Source organism: Cyrtonyx montezumae, unplaced genomic scaffold (genome assembly GCF_038088225.1).
Source record: "Cyrtonyx montezumae isolate F1298 unplaced genomic scaffold, pur_monq_1.0 scaffold_17, whole genome shotgun sequence".
NCBI classification, from domain to species: Eukaryota; Metazoa; Chordata; class Aves; order Galliformes; family Odontophoridae; genus Cyrtonyx; species Cyrtonyx montezumae.
This window is the reverse complement of record NW_027071903.1, coordinates 9,353,162-9,373,717: the sequence shown is the minus strand read 5'-3', so window position 1 is coordinate 9,373,717 and position 20,556 is coordinate 9,353,162. Positions and strand designations below refer to the sequence as shown.

At 40.2% G+C, this 20,556-nt stretch overlaps 1 protein-coding gene across 1 annotated transcript; it reads left to right on the top strand.

Annotated features, from left to right (window-relative positions):
• Window positions 1–1,530: 1,530 nt before the first annotated feature.
• CUNH16orf87 (chromosome unknown C16orf87 homolog) lies at window positions 1,531–14,284 on the top strand. The gene is made up of 4 exons (XM_065733212.1): window positions 1,531–1,620; window positions 5,518–5,614; window positions 7,385–7,567; window positions 13,737–14,284. Exons 1-4 carry the CDS (start codon window positions 1,555–1,557, stop codon window positions 13,853–13,855), a joined length of 465 nt encoding a protein of 154 aa, XP_065589284.1. The 5' UTR covers window positions 1,531–1,554; the 3' UTR covers window positions 13,856–14,284.
• The last annotated feature ends 6,272 nt before the right edge of the window (window positions 14,285–20,556 follow it).

Sequence of the window (20,556 nt, the reverse complement as noted above, 5' to 3'; positions counted from 1 at the left end):
TTATCTCCTAAATATTCTGATTTTCCTTAGTATAGATACATGAAATCTGTTCTGTGCTGATTCAGAAGACACTGCAGTTTTTACAGCCTGTGTTTAAGTTACGCACAGCAGTAATGTTGCTTAGAAACCTGTAATAAAAACATATTGCTGATGTACAGTATGTGTGGGCTTTCACAAATCTGGAACTCCATTTTCCAGTTTCACAGAACCTGTCATAAAACAGCGTCAGCAGCTGAGCTGAATAAATCAAGCGTGAGTGAGGCTCCAGATAACCTCACTTGGCAACTGGGATACCATTATCTGGTCAACACACCATGGGAAGGTAAGAGCATTCAACAGGCCTTCAGCTGTCGGGAGCTTTACTCTGTGAGGAGTTAGAGCATGTGCTGGTCTTCTGCATGAAGGAAGACGTGTGTTTTTCATTTGACAAGCAGGGGAAAGTGATTTGGGCTGTCCTGTCTGATGAATAGATGCTCTCTGTAGATTCCTGTTTACCAAGAGCTGACCAAATGCCTCAGAATAACTCAGCAGTGAGGTGGTAGACAGCATTAAAGTCTAAGTAGCTGTAAAAGTAACTTTTAAAAAGTGTTCCCTGAACTGCTTTTAGATGGATTTCCTTAACAGAAAAATGCAGACGGTAAACACCTTGCTAAAATGCCTCTCGTGCAGTGTTCTTCCTCAGTGTGTTGGTGCAGCAAGCTGAGCCCAGCCCTAACCAACAAAATCAGATTCTGCTACGCCAGGCGCGGTGCCAGCCTTGCAGATGCTCCCATTGCTGCCATGTGAAAGCACCGCAGGCCCAAGTGCTTCTTTCGGATTTGCTGGCAGAGGTACTCAGGGCTATTTTAAACAGCAATCTTTAGGATTTTCTCTTGAGGCTTCGGTATATAACAAAACAAAACAAAACAAACAAACAAAAAAGAGCCCAACTCTTACTAGAGGCATTGCCATTATCACTTCCCTCTTTTTTGAGAGGTGAGCTTTGCACAGGAATACGGAACGCTTCCATGCTGATGCGCAGCTCTAGCTTTTCGCAGTGGGAGGACTGCAACTGCTACTTTTCTTTGGAAACGTGTAAGAAATATAAGAGCGCAGCTAGGTTACGTCACGCTGCTAATATTACCGGGTGGGAGTGACAAAAAATACCACGCTCCTGAAAGAACATAACGCTAGCAAGCGTGGCAAGGCGGAGAGGCACAAGCGAGCAGCCGAACCGAGCCGAACCGCGGCCGTTAAGCGGCCCCGCGGCCCCTCGCGCTCAGCCAATCCGGCGGCGCGGACGGCTCCTCGCGCACGCGCCCCGCCCCGGCTCCTCCCGGGTGGGCCGGGCTTCAGCGGCGGCGTTGAGTCGGGGAGCGGCTCCTTTGTGGGCGTCGGGCCGTGCCCCGCGGAGGCCGCGCTCGCTACGTTGGTGCGCGCTCCCGCCCGGCGCCGCGCCCCCGCCCGCCTCTCCCCCCGCCCTCCCCGGCCTCCGAGGGGCGGGGCGGCGGCGCTCCGGCGGCGGCGGCGGCGGCGGCAGCAGCAGCAGCAGCAGCAGCAGCAGCAGCAGCGAGCATGTCGTCGAGCAGGGCCAAGAAAGTGAAGATGGCCACCAAGTCGTGCCCGGAGTGCGACCAGCAGGTGAGGCGGGGCGTGGTGCGCCGTGCCGCGGGAGCTGTCCCGCCCGGCGCCGCTTCGCCCTCAGCGCCCGCGTGCTTCCCGCCCGCCCCGCGCTGCAGCCCCCGCCGCCGGAGCTCCGGCTGGGAGCGGGAGGAGCCGCGGGCAGTGCGGTTTCGGTGCCCCCGCCCCGCGCCTCCGGGTCCGGTGCCCGTCCGGGCGCTGCCCGCTGTGCTCCGCCGCTCTTCCTGTTTTCTGTCAGCTCCTCTCGCCTGTGGCTGGCTCCCGATGTTCGTGCTGTAGGATGTGCGTTTGCAGCGGTAGCGCCAGAAGCTGCTGGCTGAGCTGCTTGGTTTTCAGACGGGGGAAATCCGCGCTGCTGTGGAGCAGCGTTTGTATGAAGCACGGGGTTGCTGCCTTCGCGGTCAGTGGTGCGTACTGGGCTCCTAACTCTGTAATAGTTAACTCATGCCAAAGGGTTCTGCGACATACAGTGTTGCTTAGGCATTGGTATTGTTTAGTGACGACATGATCTATAAAAATACAATTAACTGTACAATGCAGCCTGTTCCTGCGATGACTCACGCGCCTGGGGCCGGTCAGCAGTCCTCACTGTGCTGCTTTCTGGTGGAGTAGTTCAGAAGGAGCATAACTGGGAGCTTGGCTGTAATTCCTCTCGTGTGGTCCCAACGCGCGTGTGCGGCGTTGTTTACCTCTCACTGCAGTTGTGCTCAGCATGCAAACCGCAGTTGCCGTGTTTTGACGTGAGCAGCAGTTGGTCCGCTGGCATATTATGTGCTTGCCTTCGCATCCACTTCCTACTCGTGATGATGTTACTCATAAAGCAGACCGGCTTGTTACAGCAGTGCCACTCTGCTGGAACAATAGCACAGTGCTGCAGAAGGCTGCCGTGGGGCTCGGGCAGGGGAGAAGGCTTTCCCGTGTAATTATGGGAAACACATTTCTGTTGTTTGATCCTGGAACGTGACCGGTGTTCACATTTTCAGTTGAGACATAATCCAAAAAGCCCTCACACCACTTACTGAAAAAATTCTAAAAACCCACTTGTTCTGACTTGCATGGTTTCTGTAATGTTCCTACGCGTCCCGGAGCATCTGTGAGTATTCTGCTGCGTGGGGCAGCCTTTCATGTTTTAAGCAATACATGAACCACTGCAGCTGCTCACATGTTGAATACGTCGCTGCAGTGCCGTTTCTGAGAAAAGGAAGCTATGTGCCGAGTTCTGGTGATGGGTTGGTAAAAGAAGAAATGGAAATGAGTGAGGAGAGGTTGAGTGTGAGATGGGTGTTTTTTGTTTTGTTTGTTCGATTTAATGTGTATGACAAACTAGCAACACTGGGAAGGGCAAATAAGTATTACAGATTTTTTAAACCAATACTGGAACCCTTAAGACTAACCTAGATGACTTTTGTGTGTCAGCACAGACATGTTATTAGCAGGTCTTCCATGGCTAGAAAGGAATTATGTGCATCTTGGCCTGGCACACGAATTGCTCATCAGACCTCACTTTCCAGAAACAAGTGATTTCCAAGGCAAGAAGAAACTAAAACCTTCCCCTGCAACAGCTATGTCTTAAAGCTGCTCTTGAAAGCGAGGAGCCACTGTGCTGTGGCGAGGCCTCTCGGTGGCTGTGTCTTGTACCAGTGTTTCTTGCATAAACAAGAGCTTTGTGTCTGTTTGTGATCTCTGTGATACAAGTGATATACGTGGAAACACTTAAGACCACAGATATTACAGTGTAATACTGACTAATGTTTCTTAGGCTTTTGAACTTGTTTATTTCTGACATTTAGCTGATATATAATTGCCACTTAATGTCATTGTTTTTCATTTTGTTACTTTTTCTGTTAACAGAGTTTTGATTGTATTTTCGCAGCACCAATAAACTATGGAGCCTGAAACCCTTGTAGCCATTCATAGGAAATAATTAACCTTAATTTTCCTTTGAGTGATCAGTCTTACGTAAGAAACTCCTTTTTTTTTTTTGTTAGGAAAACATTGAACAGACTTAAATAGCATTTGTAGGACTGTGCTGCTTCAATGGTTGCTGTAAGATGGTTTGTGTAGTAGGTAATTTTCAAAGGGTGATTGAGAGCCTTGGGTGAATAAGCTTCTTCCCACCTGACCCTGCCCCCAAACGTTAGGCCCATCTATGTGCCAAACCTATAGCAATATAACTGTTAAATGCTGTGAAGTTAATTAAAAAACAAACCAACCAACCAACAAAACAATATTGGTTCCTCCAGTTCCCATTGGTTGTTTTCCACCAGCGGTGGGAAATTTATTTATTTATTTATAATTTTGGTGGAGCCCAGGGTTATAATTATTGGAGTAATCCAGATGTTCAAAAGTGGGTTTGTAGTGTGAACAAACCTTAAGAATGCAGTTGAACTGTCTGCTGGATTGAGTTTGTGATACTCTCATATTGAGACATGAACAGTGGGATAAGAGTGCACATAAGCCTAATAACTGTGATTTTAGGGTTATGTAAACCTTGATTAAAATTGTTTTTAATGTCAATGTTCCCATTAAAGGGAACAGGAATGTCTGTACTTAACCTGAACTGTATCAAGTCACTCAGTAATCTGTTCCTGAGGTGGTGCACAGGAGTTGAGATGCACTGCAGGAAGCAAAATAGCTATTTATTTGGAGTAATGAGTAAGTTCCGCTTTGTTTGTGTTTTAGCCAGTTGAATACTGGAAACCTTATACATGTCTGGTAAAATTCAGCAGATGGTCATCAGTCTGTACTTGCTGTTCAGTGAATGCTGGCAGACTTGTAGAGACCTGTTTTAATTTGGGAAGTTACCTCCTGCTTCTTTTCCCCACTCTCCTGCTTCAACATGACTTCATTAGAATGGGCAGGAAGATTGGACTAGATGTTCTCTAGAGGTCCCTTCCAACCCCTATAATTCTGTGATTCTGTGTTATTTAAGTCTATATCTGATCTTTGTTAATGGTAGCTTTAATTTATGTTTTCAGTCTTGAATCTAATCAACATTAGGTGGTTATTTACTACTTTAAAAGATTTTGAAATATCTTGGCTTTAGATGAAGCTCTCAAGGTTTGTCATTTGTCAGCATCAATCTTTTTATTTGCTCAGTCAATTTTGGTCATATTTCTTGTCAGTGTGGCGTTTCCAAGTTCTTGCACCTTGATTTAGACTGAGGCAGCGTGTTGTTCTGGGCTTCACTGCTGATCAAGGGAAGCTCTGTAGCCTCAGACTCTGTCTGCAGCCAGCTTTGGGCGAGCTGTGGCAGGTTATGTGTTCTGCATTAACTGGTCCTTCTGAAACTCCCTGGCCTTGTCTGCAGCCCCGTGATAGTGTGCTACTGCATCTGTTTCACTTCAGGCTCTTTTGAGTTTCTCTTGTCAAGCTGCTCTTTTGGACGAAGGAGTTGGTTTTGAAAGTTTCTGAGGGTGAATGTGTTCTAAATGTATTGGCAGTTTTTAATTTAGGTTTTCTTTTTTAAATAAATGAAGGAAGGAGTGCTGGGAGTGGCTCACTGCTATGGCTGGGGATATTTGTGAGCTCCAAAGAAAAAACACTTCTATTCTAAATTGCCCCTGGTTTGATGCTCTCTGCTTTCCCTCATCCATCCCTGCCAGCCTGGGGAAAAGGGCTCATGATGCAAAGCACAGCAGGGTTGTGTTCCGTGCTTGATTTCTGCATGACAACTGCATGAAGAGAAGGCTTCATGGGTGATTAATAGCAGAATCTGGTTTTACTGCTTTCAAATGTAACTATATGATGGTCCAGGATGTAGTTTTTCAATAAAAAACTAAATATGAAGACGTAGCTCTGTGTGGTTGGAATGCAATATACTGTTATTTTTTTCATCAGATAGGAATTTGGTCATAATTCAAACTCCTCTGAAATACTTTTCTTTTTCTTTCCCAGGTTCCTGTTGCATGTAAGTCGTGTCCCTGTGGCTACATATTTATTAGTCGAAAACTCTTGCATGCTAAACGTGCCGAGAGATCGTCACCCATTACAGGTAATCCTTAGGAAGATCTGGAAGAAGGTGATAATAGCTCTTCTTGTTGTGTTGGCATTTATTCTGTGCATGCTATAGCTGCTCATGTTAATCACTATGCAAAACAATCCCTTACAGAAAGATTTCTGTTAATGTTTTGAAGATAAAAGTCTACGTACGTCAAAGGGATCAGATTTCAGAGTATGTGCTGATTGAAGCTGGATTTTCTGAAAGTAAAATTGTTTTTTCTTTAAGTTATGCTGCATGTTGCTTACTCATGAGCACTAGGATGGCATTCTGTATAAAATTGGTGAAAGAAATAAAATTCTTTCTGTATGGTTAAATTAAAAAAATCAATTTTGTGTCCAGTTTACATTTCTGTTGTTGATATGCATGCTGAAAAATTGGTTGAGTATGTATTCTGTCATAATTAACATTCTCCTCGTGTCCAATTTTTTATCACTTCCTCAAATGTTAGTAGGAATTAGTGAGATCAAGCCCCTGTTGAGGAATTTTGGTTTTTAAATTGTGAACTTGATGTGAACTTTTTAGACCTCTTAGATAATTTAGAAACAAAACTGAAATTAAAATCTTGATATTTTTGTATTGATGTTCTGAAGGGTCCTTGTACTTCACAAGCTAGAGGAATTATATGTTGATATGATAATATTTAAAAATGGAACAGATAAAGCATACTGTGGTATTGTCTGGAAGGGTTGGTTAGTTTTTGCTCCCAATCTCCAGTTGTCTTAAATACAAGTTTCCAAATTAAATTGATGGCCACAGTGTGATAGAGCAAACTTCTTGCATAAGTCAGTTTTATACATGTGAAATACAGCTTTTGTATTAAGATCAGTGACAAGTTAGCATACCATCCAGTTTGTAGCCTGTCTATGTAAATGAGATGACAGAAGCAGAAGGAAACTGATTCCCCAGGAAGATATGTGTATATCTATATTGTGCTTGTAAGTAGAACTGCAGCTTCTTTTAAAAAACATTGTTCAAATCTTTTTACCATGCAGTTACTGCAGAATGGAGCTGCAACCTTGCAAATGTACAACTAGTTTGTGTTGAATAGCCTGTGGTATTTGTAGTATATAGGTAGTTGTATACTATTTTCTCTAATCAAACTCACTAATCTATAATTGAACATTAAGTGTAACTCCTGTAAATGCTCTTTGATGTGTAGGAAGATGATACATTTGTTCAGCATCAAGTAAAATGAGAGCTGGTCTTAGGCTGGATTTGGTGGGAGAGGTGTGTTGTGTAATGACATCCAGTGATAATATCCTTGAATCAGTATCCTGGTTTGTGTGAGCAGTGGGAATAATTTTATTACTTGTGTCAGAAGAAGTACTTTATTATATAGTTCAACTGATATTGATATCAACTGATGTTCAACATATGATAAACCAAATGTTTTTAACTTATTTTTTGGTAATGAAAATGAATGTAGTATCTTGATGGCTGTGTTCCTGAGAGTTTTTTTCCCACATCTTGTAATGGGAAGCTAAGAACTGGTGTACCAGTGAATGTCATATATTGCCAGATATTATTTATATTTGATTGAGTTAAAGGCTCAATCCCTGTAATCAAGAAATGCCACTTTGCATCTGACACCTGAATTTCTGCATGGATGTCATAAATATGTAATCGTTCTGTAACTGTATAGACCTGAAACTATTGTGAAGAGAAGTAAAGTAAAAAGGTTGGGTGGGGGAGCACTGAGAGTAAGTTACAAACAAAGATGAAGACAGCCACAGATCATTTAATCTCTGTTCATTTACACAGAAAACAAGAGTGAGGCCAAAAGGAGACGGACAGAGAGAGTTAAGAGGGAGAAGATAAATTCTGCTGTAAATAAAGACTTAGAAAACCGAAAGAGATCGAGGTCTAACAGCCATTCAGATCATAGCAGAAGAGGAAGAGGAAGACCTAAGAGTGCCTCAGCCAAAAAGCACGAGGAAGAAAGAGGTATGAGAATTAGGGAAATATTCTATTAAACTATTAAAATGGTTGGTTATTTTTTACTGTTATTAACAATAAACTTTTACACTGTTCTTCAGAGTAACTAGGCTAAGTCAGTCAATACCACATATAATATGGGGAAGGGACTATTACATATACATATATTCAGTTTTATGAATTTTTGGTGTTTGATTTGAAGGAATTCCTAATAATTAAATCAGTACTTTAAGTCACCATATCCAGTTTTATCATGTAGATTGAAGGCCCTGGGTCTGTAGTGCTTAGTGTTGTTGTTGGTGTTTTTTTTTGTAATCCATTATCCTAGATCATTAGGACCAACAAGCTGGTGGCTGTTGTCAGAGTGATTAGGGTGACAACATCACTTAAAAAAAAAATTCTTGAAACCCTTTAGGGAGCCTGAAGCAGAAAAGGCATGTTGAGTCACTGCAGGGACTTGAATGTTTATCCTGTTTTTACATAATGTTATTGCACAGGAAAGAATGCCTCCTTACTTATTAAGGTACCTGCTAGTTTTAATCTTTGTGCAATAAAGAGACTTCTACATGCACTGGAGTAATTTTGGAGTCCTTCAAGCATGTGGCTATCACTTAGACTCCCATCTTCAAAACAACTGTTGGTTTTACACTTTCTGCCATTGTTGCACGTGGCTTATTGATGTCTGCATCTCCACCAAATATGGAGCTTCCCTATTTATTATTGATCTGAGCTGAACTTTGTCTACAAGCACCTATAGGATCATTTCTGCACACTTTTCCGAGAGTCTAATTCATGCACAGCTATGGTTTGAAATTTCTGCATGCTATTTGGGTTGCCTTGTGAGAGCAAGTAATAATATGTCAGTGCTCTGAGGTGGAAAACTAGAAATATAGATGTAGTGAGGTCTTTACATAATAGTGGGTATATGTGTTTGTGTGGATTTTTTGTTGTTATTGTTACATGTCACTTGAAGACTGCCTTCATCTGCTTGTTCTTTAATGAAACTGTGACTACTGCTACTGTTTCCTCTTTGTCATCTGCAGAGCTGGTACAGAGCTTCCATCTGTGCCTCCTTGAAATGCATTTGCTCATCCCTTGTACAACACTTACTTGGCTAGGAATAAGTGGGCATCTGATATTTCTTACTTCTGGTGAATGTACAAATTAAAAAGTCAATAATTGCCTGCAATGTCTGTAAAAATGAATTTGGCAGAGCAGTCATCACAACATAAGTGATTCCTCTAAAATAAGTTATCCATGATTGTGTTTTATAAAATTGACTGAACTGCTATGTTGGGAGGAATCAGTGGGAATTTTAGAAATATTCTTTCTTCATTGATCTTGCAGCCTGATGGTTTTTTTATACAAAAGCACACTAAGCAACTAAAATTCTGTTTCAATTGAAGTGGTTTTTTGTAATGCTTGTTTAGTCCCTGTATCAGTGCATTGCATGGGAGTGTTTGAGGCTGCGTTACCTGATGCTTTTAGGTGGACACAGAACATCTACATTAGAATAGCATGCAAGAGCAGATAATTTGTCTGTCTGAAGACCACCCAGCTGTAAAAATTTTATTCCTAAAGATGTCTGTGGCTTTGCTTTGCTTCTGAGATTGCTTAATGCTCTTTTCATATGTTATGTCTGCTTTTGGCCAGTTCTTTTGTATCCTTTATGACTGGTTCACATTAGAGCAGCAGAATTCAGCAACAGTGAAGAAGAATGGGGAGTGCAGAAGGACTTTTTAAAATAATCTCTTTCCTGTAGATTATTTAAGAAGAAATTGGGGGGGGGGGGAGAAGAAGAAGATGACATAGATTTAGGGGATATGGTAGAGGGCTGGGACCTAGAGGATACTTCTATCATATGTTTCAGAGTGATGTGATAACCATGGAAAATAACTCACTGAAAGCTTGAGTCAGAATCGTCAGTTGTTGGTTTTTTTTGTCAAAATGCTGCAATATATTTTGAAAATAAAAACACTTCATTATAAGCTGATATTGATTTTGCTGCTGTTGTGGTATGATTTGATTTTGCTGTGTGGGACTGCTGGGTTGGTTTGCTGGCTGCCTTTTTATGTAGGTAACAACTCTGTATGTTTCAGTACCCTGGTACTATCTCAGCTGAAGTAGTTACCCTCCCCAGCAACTTGTTACGCTATTATTTGTACATGTGTTTACTCAGAGAGCACAGTTGAAGTAGTGCTGTCTTAGATAGAGTTCTTAGAATCTAAGCACTTTGGATTTTGAATCCATGCAAAATTTATGAGGGAGTAGAGTCCACATTTGATTTATGCATAGAGGACAGTTTAAAGCTCTGTAGGTCCAGAGTGTTGCATAAGATGTGGGAACGGTGAGACATGGTCTAGAAAGACTGAGTATTTTCTTCACCTTAATATCCTCTCTGTTGTATGACAAAGGACCTGATATTTTTAATGTATTACATAAATGGTATTGTGATTTTGTAAGACAGTCCTTTGCTAATAATAGAGAAGTGAGTCAAAACTACTTTCAGATAGGAATGTGAAGTGGAAAGTTTTAATAGTGTCTGTAGAAACCATGGTATCCTATGAATAGCTTATAATGAAATGTCAGCCAGATGCTAGTTCTTTACTAGCTTCTGGTGAAAAATGAGATAGTCTTGATGCATAAAGCTTATAAACCTGTGTTAAACCCCAATACCGTTTGTATAAAGATTTCAATTGATTCTTCTAAGTGGAAGCCTATTGGGACTGACTCTATAAGGGGCAGTAAGGAAGGGATATCTTGAAAAATCTGCTTGGCTAAGTCGTCTGTAGTATTAACCTCATTATCCATGGGGTGAGAAGGGAGTGTGATTTAATTTTTCTTTGTACTGGCATATACTGGGTTTGTTGGGATGAGGAAGTCTGGAAAAAAAAAAAGGGGAGGTCTTTAGATAAGAAAATGGGAAAGGTTAATGTGAAATGAGTTGTGTGTATATAGTAGCTGCACTGAGAACAACTCCCTCCGTTGTTAAAATATATAAAAATTGGGAAGGAGGAGGTGGAGCGTCCAGACTGTATGTACGTGTAGAAATTAGTTTCTTAGGTTGCTGGGTAGGGCTTATGGTGTGAAACTCCTTAGCTTTTCTTTCAAACTCAGTACACTAGATAATATGGCCTTGTATAGCTGGGGGAACCAACAAGAATCACATTGCAAATATCAAACATGCTTTGATTTCTATTACTTTGCTAAGGTGAATTTTATGTCTTAAATTTAAATGCTGATGCATCTTGTATCCAGGCTGCTCCCTTCTCATCAGGGGAAGAGTGAGTGATTTTGAGTTGCATAGAAATCTTTTAAGTAGAGAGTTCTGTTGCTGTGTGCATCTAAGTCAGTATTAAATCAGAACACAATGGTAAAGGATTTTTTGGTTTCTCTTACTTGGTAGTTTTAACACAAATGCTTGACTTCTCAGGGAAAGCAGTCTATTGGAATGGTGTTCTTAGCTGTACCAGACACTCAGATGTGAAGCCAAATGTAAAAACATAATTATGAGTATGAACCCAGTGGAAGAATAACTATGTAAGTAGATGGACATAAAATCATTTAGGTTGGAGAAAACCTTCAAGATAATCAAGTCTGACTGTCAGCCTGGTCTGCCATGTTCCTTAGTGTCAGAAGGACATAGATCTTTTTTCCATGTTGGTGCTTTTATGTATGGACTTTCTCTGTCTTCCCATTTGTGGAAAAGGCTTGGTCTATTCTTGTGAAGATTTTTCCATCTGGGCTTGGGGGAGCTTCCAGTCTTTCATCTCTGCTTTCTCTGACTACTTAAGTACTTTGCCTACAGATTTTACTGCATCAGAGATGAACAACTGTTAGCTTATTGATTAAGCCACCGTTATTTTCCTTTTTTTTTTTTTTTTTAATTTCTCACATCCATCACTGGTTTAGGCTTGTAGGTAAAGCAGCGTGCTGTGGTTGGAAAGAGTGTGTATGTGTGTCTGTATGTTAATGAGATGAGAGGTCGGATGAACATTTATTGTAATCGTTAATTAGACCAGGGCACTGTGGAATGTGCAGTGGAAATGGAGCTTCAGAGCTAAAAACTGTGAGCAAAGATCAGATTTGCAACTGTTCCTGGAGCCTGAATGTGCACAGTTCTGTGGGTCCTGCTGAGATGCATCCCAGAATCCTGAAGGAATTAGCTGACATAGTTACCAAGCAATGCTTGATGATTTTTGTAAAATCATGGTGGTCAGGTGAAGTCTCTGGTAGCTGGAAAAAAGGCAGTGTCACATCCAATTTTAAGAAGGGTAGAGAAGATGACCCAGGGAACTGCCAGTTTGTCATCTTTGTCTCAGTGCTGGGGAAGATCATGGGGAAGATCGTGGAGCAGATCCTCTTGGAAGCTATGCTAAGGCATATGGAAGGGAGGGAGATGATATGAGCTGACCAGCATGACTTTATCAAGAGCAAGTCCCGTCTGACTAAGCTTGCTGCTTTTTATGATGGTGAAACTGCATCAGTAGACAAGGGAAGAGCCAATGATGTCATCTGTCTGGGCTTCAGTAAGGCCTTTGACACAGTCCCCCCTAAGATCCTTCTCTCCAAATTGGTAATATATGGGTCTGATGAGTGGACTAGTTGTGAGATTGTACTAGAGAGTGGTAATCAATGGCTTGATGTCTGAATGGAAATCAGTGGTAAATGATGTCCCACAGGAATCAGTACTTGGATTAGTGCTCTTACAAGGTTCAACAAATCCAACCCCTACTATCAGTAAAAGCTGGGGGTAAGGATGGAGGACAGCCCTGCTGAAAAGGCCCTGGTGTAGACTTGTTGGAGTGCATCCAGAGGAGTGCCACAGAAATGACCCAAGGAATGGGACACCTCCCCTACCTGGGCAGGCTAAGAGCTGGGTCTGTTCAGCCTGGAGAAGGGAAGGCTTTGGGGGATCTGATAGTGGACTTTCATTGTATAAAGGAGGGCTATAAGAAAGGAGACAGACTCTTTAGCAGGGTTTGATGTGACAGGGCAAGGGGAAATGGTATCAAACTAAAGGAAGGAAGATTTAGATTGGGAATAAGGAAGAAGATTTATAAAAATAAAGGTGATGAGGCACTGGAGCGGGTTGCCCGGAGAGGTGGTGGATGCCTTGTCCTTAGGGGCATCCATGGTTAGGCTGGATGGGGTTCTGATCAAGCTGTTAATTGTCCCTGTTTGTTGCAGGGACATTGGACTAGGTGGCCTTTAAGGGTCCTTTCCAACACAATTCTATGATTCGAAGAAAACCACCCTTAGAACTGTATTTTCTGTGTATTGCTGTCTTCTGTATCTACAGGGCTGGTCTTATGGCTGACAAAACTGTTTTTTTATTGTTTTCTTTTGCTTTCTCTGAGTTGTCAGATACCTGTGGCTAGCTAAACTGAAATATAAATAGACATGATCTAAAGTGGTATTTATGAAAGCAGTGTTCTCAGTTCTGTCGTATGCTGCAGAGTTAGTTAAGCAAGCTCCCTTGCTTGCTGTTACGTGTCTGCAGCCCTGAAACAAGCCAGTGTTTTCAGAGTAAGCTGAGGGACCTTCCCTTGCTTACAGAGATTTGTGTTGTTCTGCATCTGGGATAAGATTGAAAATCTCCAGTACAGAAAGTGCAGAAATGATTGTGGCAACAAATCGGGATCCTGACTTGTGCTGTGTATGTGCTGTGTATCTGCTATTTGGGCTTGGACTCTGTAATTCATGTCTTTGTTACTTAGATGTAAAGCAGAGGTACAAAAAATGTTGTATTTAATGAGGATATTTTGAAACTTCATTGTTTTTTGGGATGGGGGCTGTTTTTGTAAGAGCAAAACAAACACAGCAAAACAACCCAACCAACAAAATCACAACGAGGAAAACAAACTGCAGAAAACCTGGAGGAACACTGGAACTCAGTTTTGTGCCAGGAATCAATATAGTGTTAATGACTCATGCTTCCTTAATCATTAAAGAATTGAAATTCAGTCATACTTTTGGGTGACTAATTCTGTGACTCTTCTAGCACCTTTTTGTGCCTCCCTCCCTTCCTTATCTCTCTCAGTCCTTCCCCGAGTAGGAGTTGGCTAATTTCTTTTGAATTACTGTACACATTATAATATTGTAAGTTACATAGTAGTTAATTTAACTTTAGATAATGAAAAAAGCTTCTAATAGTGACTTTTTTTTTCTTCTACAGAGAAACAAGAAAAAGAAGTTGACATGTATGCTAACCTTTCAGATGAAAAGGCCTTCGTATTTTCAGTGGCCTTGGCGGAAATAAACAGAAAAATTATCAATCAAAGACTTATTCTGTAACTTGTAAGCACAATCTGATGCATTTATATATGGAATGGCTAGCATATTTCCAAGGTGTCATGGACTCTCGGAAAGCATGTTGTCTGCGCCAATAAGGACCATAGTATTTCCTGTTAAAATTCTGCTGCTGTTTTTGGAAATCACATTCTGTCTCTGCAAAGTGAGAAAGAAAGTGTTCTCAAGATTGTGCTATGAAAATCAGAAAGCAGAAGGTTTTTATGCCTTGAAGACAAATGCTAGACAAATGCACAGAGAGACTGCATCCATGCTAGAGCACTTCTTTTAGATTTGCTGCCAGAAATGCAATATTTTAAATATTTTCAGAAAGTAATGATTTTCCTTTAAAATCATATATTTCAGATTTTTGTCTGTATTGCAGTTTACATATGTACAGTTCACTTAACTTTTTAATAAATTGATATTCCAATATTTTATTGAGCTGGAAGTTAAGTACATTTGTGATACTGTAAGTGTGCTGGTTTTAATCCTCTTAGAAATCTGGTGTTTGTTGTAGGGGTGGCATTAGCTTTTTTCTTTTTTTTTTCAATAGATGTGATATAATTCAGTAGGAAGAGACCTAAAGCCATTTCATTTTGTGTGATTATTCTGCTTGACTACTTAGTACTGATTATGAATTCTCTCTAAAGAAAAGAGTTCCTTTTTGCAGAGAGTTGTTTTTCAAAAATCATGTACAGTTTTTGGGGTCAGGCTCCTGGGGTTTGAAAGGCAAATACTTGTTCTGTAACTACTGTTTGCTAGGTATCTGTCTTGTCCGGTTGGTAAGTACTTAGTCCATATTCTTAATTGGTCCATTATTTAGTGGAAAGAGAGAGTAGGTATCTGTGATGTAGATTTGCATCTAGCAACTGCTCACTGATATTTCCAAAACATGATGTGCTGGTTAAATTTTGTTTTCAAAAGCTTTTTTTTTTTAATTATAGTTTTATGTAGTTCTTTGCAGCATTGTCTTTGGGCTGTTCATGTTAAAAAACAAAGCAAAGCAACAGCAAATGTGGAAAGATGAGCTGTTCTAGTAGAAATACATTTGGGAAAGATATTCAGCAATGGCCATTGTGTTAAAATGGTATAATGCAGTTTGAGCCCAAATTCTTCCATTAATATGTATTTTTTTTTTCCTCTAAGAATGAAACAACCAACAGAAACAAACTTGAAACTGTAGAAAACTGAAGAAGGGGAGATGTGGAAGGCAATTGCAAGTGTAAGATCTGACACACTTGCTTTTTATCACTTTTCTGAGAAGTGTGCACTTAAATGTCTCAGTTTTTAGTCTTACTCATACTTTTCAGTATCATTATTTTAATAGTGAATATCAGATTCTGCTACAGAGCTGATCTTTGGGTGGAAGCAGAGAATTTCATTAACAAATGAGGCTAGGCTATTGAACTCAAACTAGTTATTGTTTAAAGGAAAGAGCTGTGCTTTGAGTTAGTTAAGGCACAAGAGATGACTTAGTTGCAAATTTCTTGCAAGCAGAAGCAGAAAACATAGAAAGTGGCTTTTAATCCTTTAGTTATTTGTAACACTGGAGGAATGGGATGGGTGTGGAAAAGGACTTATACCACTAATGCGCACTTATCTTTATTCCAGTAAATGCGAATTTGTGAACGCAAGACCTACTTCCCTACATCATGTAAATTTCTGCTTTCCAGGGCTGTAGCCTGTCACAGATAAAAGTAGCAAGGACAGATGAATAACTTAAGGATAGAGAGAATGCATCATAACGGCTATCTGCATGGTAAGTTAAAGTCAGAATGACAAAAGGGAAGCTCTCATTTTGCAAACTAAAGATACAGTCAGGTTTATGTTGCTTCTGTTGCCTGAATGAGATTTGCTGTGTTAAGAAGAGAGAAAGGGAAATATTAATGTCCAGCTGTCTGTTTGGTGCTCTAATCTGCATTCCTTCAGGTGCCTCTTTCTTTTTACTCCTGTATATGGAATGAGAGCTCTTATAACAGATTTCTCTTCATCAGAGGACTGCAAGCTTATGTTGTTAAATGTTGTGTTAAGTTTTCTACACTTAGCCTGGTGCCTTTACTTTACTGTTAATTACTGAAAAATATATTAATATCTCTAAAATGTGCAAGGCCCATTTTCCTCTTCATTGGTGGATAATCTTGGACCAGTGGTCAAGTTCTATTTCTGTACTACTACGTTTTGTTTTCTGCAGGTCTCTACTGTAGTTCTTTTCTAGTTGTGGTCATGCTATTTTTCTTCTGGCTTCCAGTTTCTTTGCAGAAGCTGTGATAGTTGCAGGTTGTTCTGAAAGTATCCCAGGGATGGGGTAGCTCTCTGCTAGTGGACCAGAGTGAATCTTGCAAAGCAAGAGTCTGGACTTGCTCTTACCACCAGTCAGAAACAAACCACTGTTTCTTTTATAAATGGGACACTTTGGAATCTTCCTAAGCACTGGTAATTCTGTAACTGTAGTATCATAAGACAGACGTTTTTGGAATATGTTCAGTGATTGAACTGTAAATTGTCCTGCAAAGCAGGATTTAAGAGCTCTTCTTTTTTTGTTTGTTTGAGATGGTGGAAGGATAAAAACAGCACTAAATGATTGTATATTATTGTTAAATGTATTGCATCTCAGTCTACAAAACTGTAAAATAAAGTCAATGACAGCTAAATGATGATGGAGTAAAATCCTGTGTAACGCGAACTGTATTTGTGCCTGTCTTCTTAGTATCTCTGTCTTGGAAACTTTTCTCTTTTTCTTTTTTTTTTTTTTCCTTCTTATTTTCCAGAAGAAACAAGGTTAGCTATGTAACTCTTCAGGAACTAATTGGTGCAGTTTTTTTGGAGACTAGTTTCAGTGTTAAGATTTTAGGACCTGCCCTGCCTTGGAATGTCTCTTTGGTTCAGTCTGACTTAATCAGCTTCTTTGCATTTTGTAGCAGAAGGCTTCTTTGAGAAAGATTGCATTTTTTCCCATGAATCTGAAAGATGATGAAGTATTTCACCGTTATAAAAAATACTAGCTCACTTCTGTACCACCTCTATGCTAACCTACCTGTCTAGAGTGAATTAATGGTGTGAATGGAATGGTGTAGGATTTTACTGGAAAGCTGCCTGCTTAAAACTGCCATCTAGCAGGTTCTACTTTCTGTCACTTTGTTTTTTTTGTTTTTTTTTCCTGATGAACTGTACTTCCTATGTTTATGTATCTATGTAATAGCATGTGATCCCATCAAGTGGGATCACAGCTTACATTATAGCTTGGCGTTTCTCTGCATTTACTTTATTCTGCTACTAGATGGCAGCCTTATTCTAAGGACAATTACTATGTATGTTCAGGCATTCTTACTATTAAAAGAACATAGTATTCAATTTTCAGTGAAAGTACACTGGAAGATAGTCACTTTTCTTTAGAATGTCACTGGGAGGCTGTTAGTGTACATAATTGCATTAATCCTCATTTATGGGATCTACAGATATGCAGTGATCATTATTAGTGAGTGTTACAGCTGCAGTGGCATTTCCTTGTCTAAGCAAAGGAAAGAAAGTAATGGTGGCTCATTCCTCATATGGGGCATCAGGGACCAGGGTGACTGGGCAGGGAAGCTGTGCCTTGAAAAGAGCAGAATGTGAAATGGGGCAGGAAAGAGAAGGAAGGTGTTGCAGATGTTTGGTTTTTTTCTCTGAGGGCAAATGGAGGAATTTTTTTATTTTTATAAAAGGCTACCTCTCAACATTTTGTAGCATTTTCTTTAAAAACAAGCTGTTTAAGAGTTGGATCTGTTATGACAAACACTTTGCAAGGGGGAATAATATAAAACTAGATCAACCAAGCATTTTCTGCTTTTGCTGCTCATCTCCTCACTAGCGCACACCAGAAGGCTGTCTGAGTGTCCTGAACTTGCTGCTACTTGTAGGGTTGAGCTGTGTAGCAAGGATTTGTGCTATACAGAGGCAGGGTTCATTGTAGTGCAAATCTTTGCAGGCCAATGAAGTTAAAGCAGAGTTGAATCTAGCCCAATAGATACTACTCTTAAAAAAAAATAGAAAAAAATCAGCCTGCTTAAAGCAGTCTGCTACTGTTTTCCTTCCAAAACAGTGAGCTTGAATACTACAGGTTTAAAAATGGAATATGATTTATGAGCCTTCTAATCTTGGAGATGAGTCTATATGTAAATAGGATTTAAAATATAAAATGAATATTAATGAGGTGGGTAAGCTTTCAGACCTACCCTTTAATACGGATCCATTGCAAGTGGAGGAGCTTTAGAAATGTGCTGATACTGGTACAGAGACAGCCAGGAGCTCATTGTTCTTCACCAACCACAATATTCATAAACTTTTGAATACTAGTCCTGATCAGATGTACAAGGAACTCAAACGTTTCTGGTATCATTGCTCACTTGCTGATTTTATGTGCTTTTCCTTGGGAGCATTCCTGTTTGCTGGCATTTTGTTCTAGTTTTGTTGCATGGATGGGAGCATAATGAAAGGGTAAGTTTTTGATGGAGTTTGAGAATCTATTTAAAAAAATAATTATTAACCTTCAGTGAGATGTTTTTTAGTGAGTTTAAACTGAGTGGCATTGGTGTCAGTAGTTCCCTACTTGTAATTATTAATAGATGACAAAAAAGACTCAAATACTAAATCAACTTTGTAACTTTTAATAGTAAGAAAGAAACTTCCCCAGGGTCTAAAACTTCTACTCACTGATTGCCTTTTCAGGAGGAAGGATGCCAGTATTAACTGCTATGTTAACAGAAAGTTTCAGCTAAGCAATGTTGTTTATATTATAACAACTAAATGTGAGATGTGTTTGTGAAGCAATGAGCATCTTAACTAATTTGTGGAGCCTGATGCAGGGAAATCACCTTAAACTTGCTGATGTCTTTCATTTTATACTGTTTTTAGTGCAGGAATTGGTGTGTCTGTCAGCAGCTGGCTTGGGAAGGTAGTAAGACTGAATAGCCTCTTAGTGTTAGATTTTTTGCTTTTCTTATTCTGTGCTCTGAGTTGCAGTGATCTAGCTATCAAATGCTGTTAGAGGAGTTTCTGGAGGGTGAGCGTAGCAGATTCAAACAGTTGCTCTGGAAGCTAAATTGCTGTTGGCCGAAACTTGTGTTATTGTTGGAAAAACTTTGCATTTATTGTATACATAAATGACATTTCACGCCTATATTGCAACAACTGAGCACTTTTTTTTTTTCTCTCTGTCTTTTAGTGTTTCTTAGAGCAAGGGACCAATCTGTTCTTTGTGTGTAAAATCCATTAGACTTTTCTCTAGTACTGGAAAATGTATCCTGTATCCATGTTTTTTCTGTCCTCAGCATTTAATCTTGTGACAAGCAGACTATTTGCTTACTGTGGATTGAATGTTTTGTAGGTGTAGCTACTTTGTTTTTATATTCTTCTGCAAACACAGTCCAGAATCTGCATCATGAGATATAAAATGAATATGAGAGAGAAAAAATTAATTCCAGATGATAAAGAAAAAGCAAAGCTAGTGAACCTTATTGTAATTATATTCTTAGTATTGATGAAAATACTGCAGGAAGGTGTTGTTTTACTCTATGGTTCTGCATTTAGATCTGTTAATGGAAGGTTGCAGGCTGAGCATTGCTTGTTCCGGACAGCTTGCCAAATTTCCTGAAGAATTCTCTTTGTCATGTAAGCTTTCCCCTATGGCATGGTGCTTACATGCTGTACATGCCTCCATTGCCACATTAAGTAATATCATCTCTTGATTAAATCCAGAGTAACAACATGGTTATTTGTGCTACTGGAATAAGTTGTAAATGCATTAGAAATGTGTGTTCTCCCTCTGGATGTGTGCATCTCCTGACTCATGCATTAAGTTCTACACCTTTTTAATGGCTGTAGGATTTGCTGTTTTCATGAGATCTGTAATTCATACTCTCAGGTCCATACTGATGTGTGAAAACAAACAAAAATTAAGAGCAATGTTCAAGAAGCTCGTACCAGTGTGGACACTCTCTTTTCCTGTTGACAGTGGCTGGATAGTGTTCCCTGTGTAAATGCCAGGAATACTGCTCTAAGGCCTGCAAAAATCTTGTCATATCATAGGACAGTTTGTGTTGGAGGAGACCTTGAAGATCATGAAGTTTCAATCTGTCAGGCACCAAGTATCAAGACAAAATGGCTCAGAAACAGTATCTCTACTTGGAAGACCCAGTTTTGTTTTGCTTTTTTTTTTTTGTTCCTGTAGCTTTTGTTTGAAAAATTTGAGGCAGTTTTTTTGGGCTGGTTCTGCCTTTTAAAGGTGAGGAATATTAATAATAGATTCTAAAGCTCTGAAAAGCTGTCAGCTGGGGAGAATTTAAGTGAATTTTACAGGTGGAGAGGGCAAGGCACAGAGCTCAAGTTTGAATTCATGTGGCACTGTGGCAGTGGAGACCAGTGGTAAATTTCTGGAGCTTTCAGGCCAGTGTCTGAGGCAGCCTCAGGCCACCTATATCTCATAGCAGGATGTTAGACTACTAACCTTTTGGTACAACTACCTCACCTCTGTGGGCTTCGGTCAAATCATCCTGCACCCCAGGCAACCCCTGGCCTTTCATTTGTTTGTTGAATGGCCTGATAAACATTCCTTGCCAGGCAGTAAATAAATCAATAATGTTTCCAACACAGTAAACACAGCTATCTTATCCCTGGTTTTGCACCCGTGACTCATTCATCTTTATTACCTAATTTTGTCTGTAATTATA

Coding starts and splice junctions, on each gene's coding strand:
- CUNH16orf87 (XM_065733212.1), top strand. CDS start 1,555: ATGTCGTCGAGCAGGGCCAAGAAAGTGAAGATGGCCACCAAGTCGTGC. Junction 1,621..5,517: donor GCCCGGAGTGCGACCAGCAG/GTGAGGCGGGGC, acceptor TTTCTTTCCCAG/GTTCCTGTTGCATGTAAGTC. Junction 7,568..13,736: donor AAAGCACGAGGAAGAAAGAG/GTATGAGAATTA, acceptor TTTCTTCTACAG/AGAAACAAGAAAAAGAAGTT.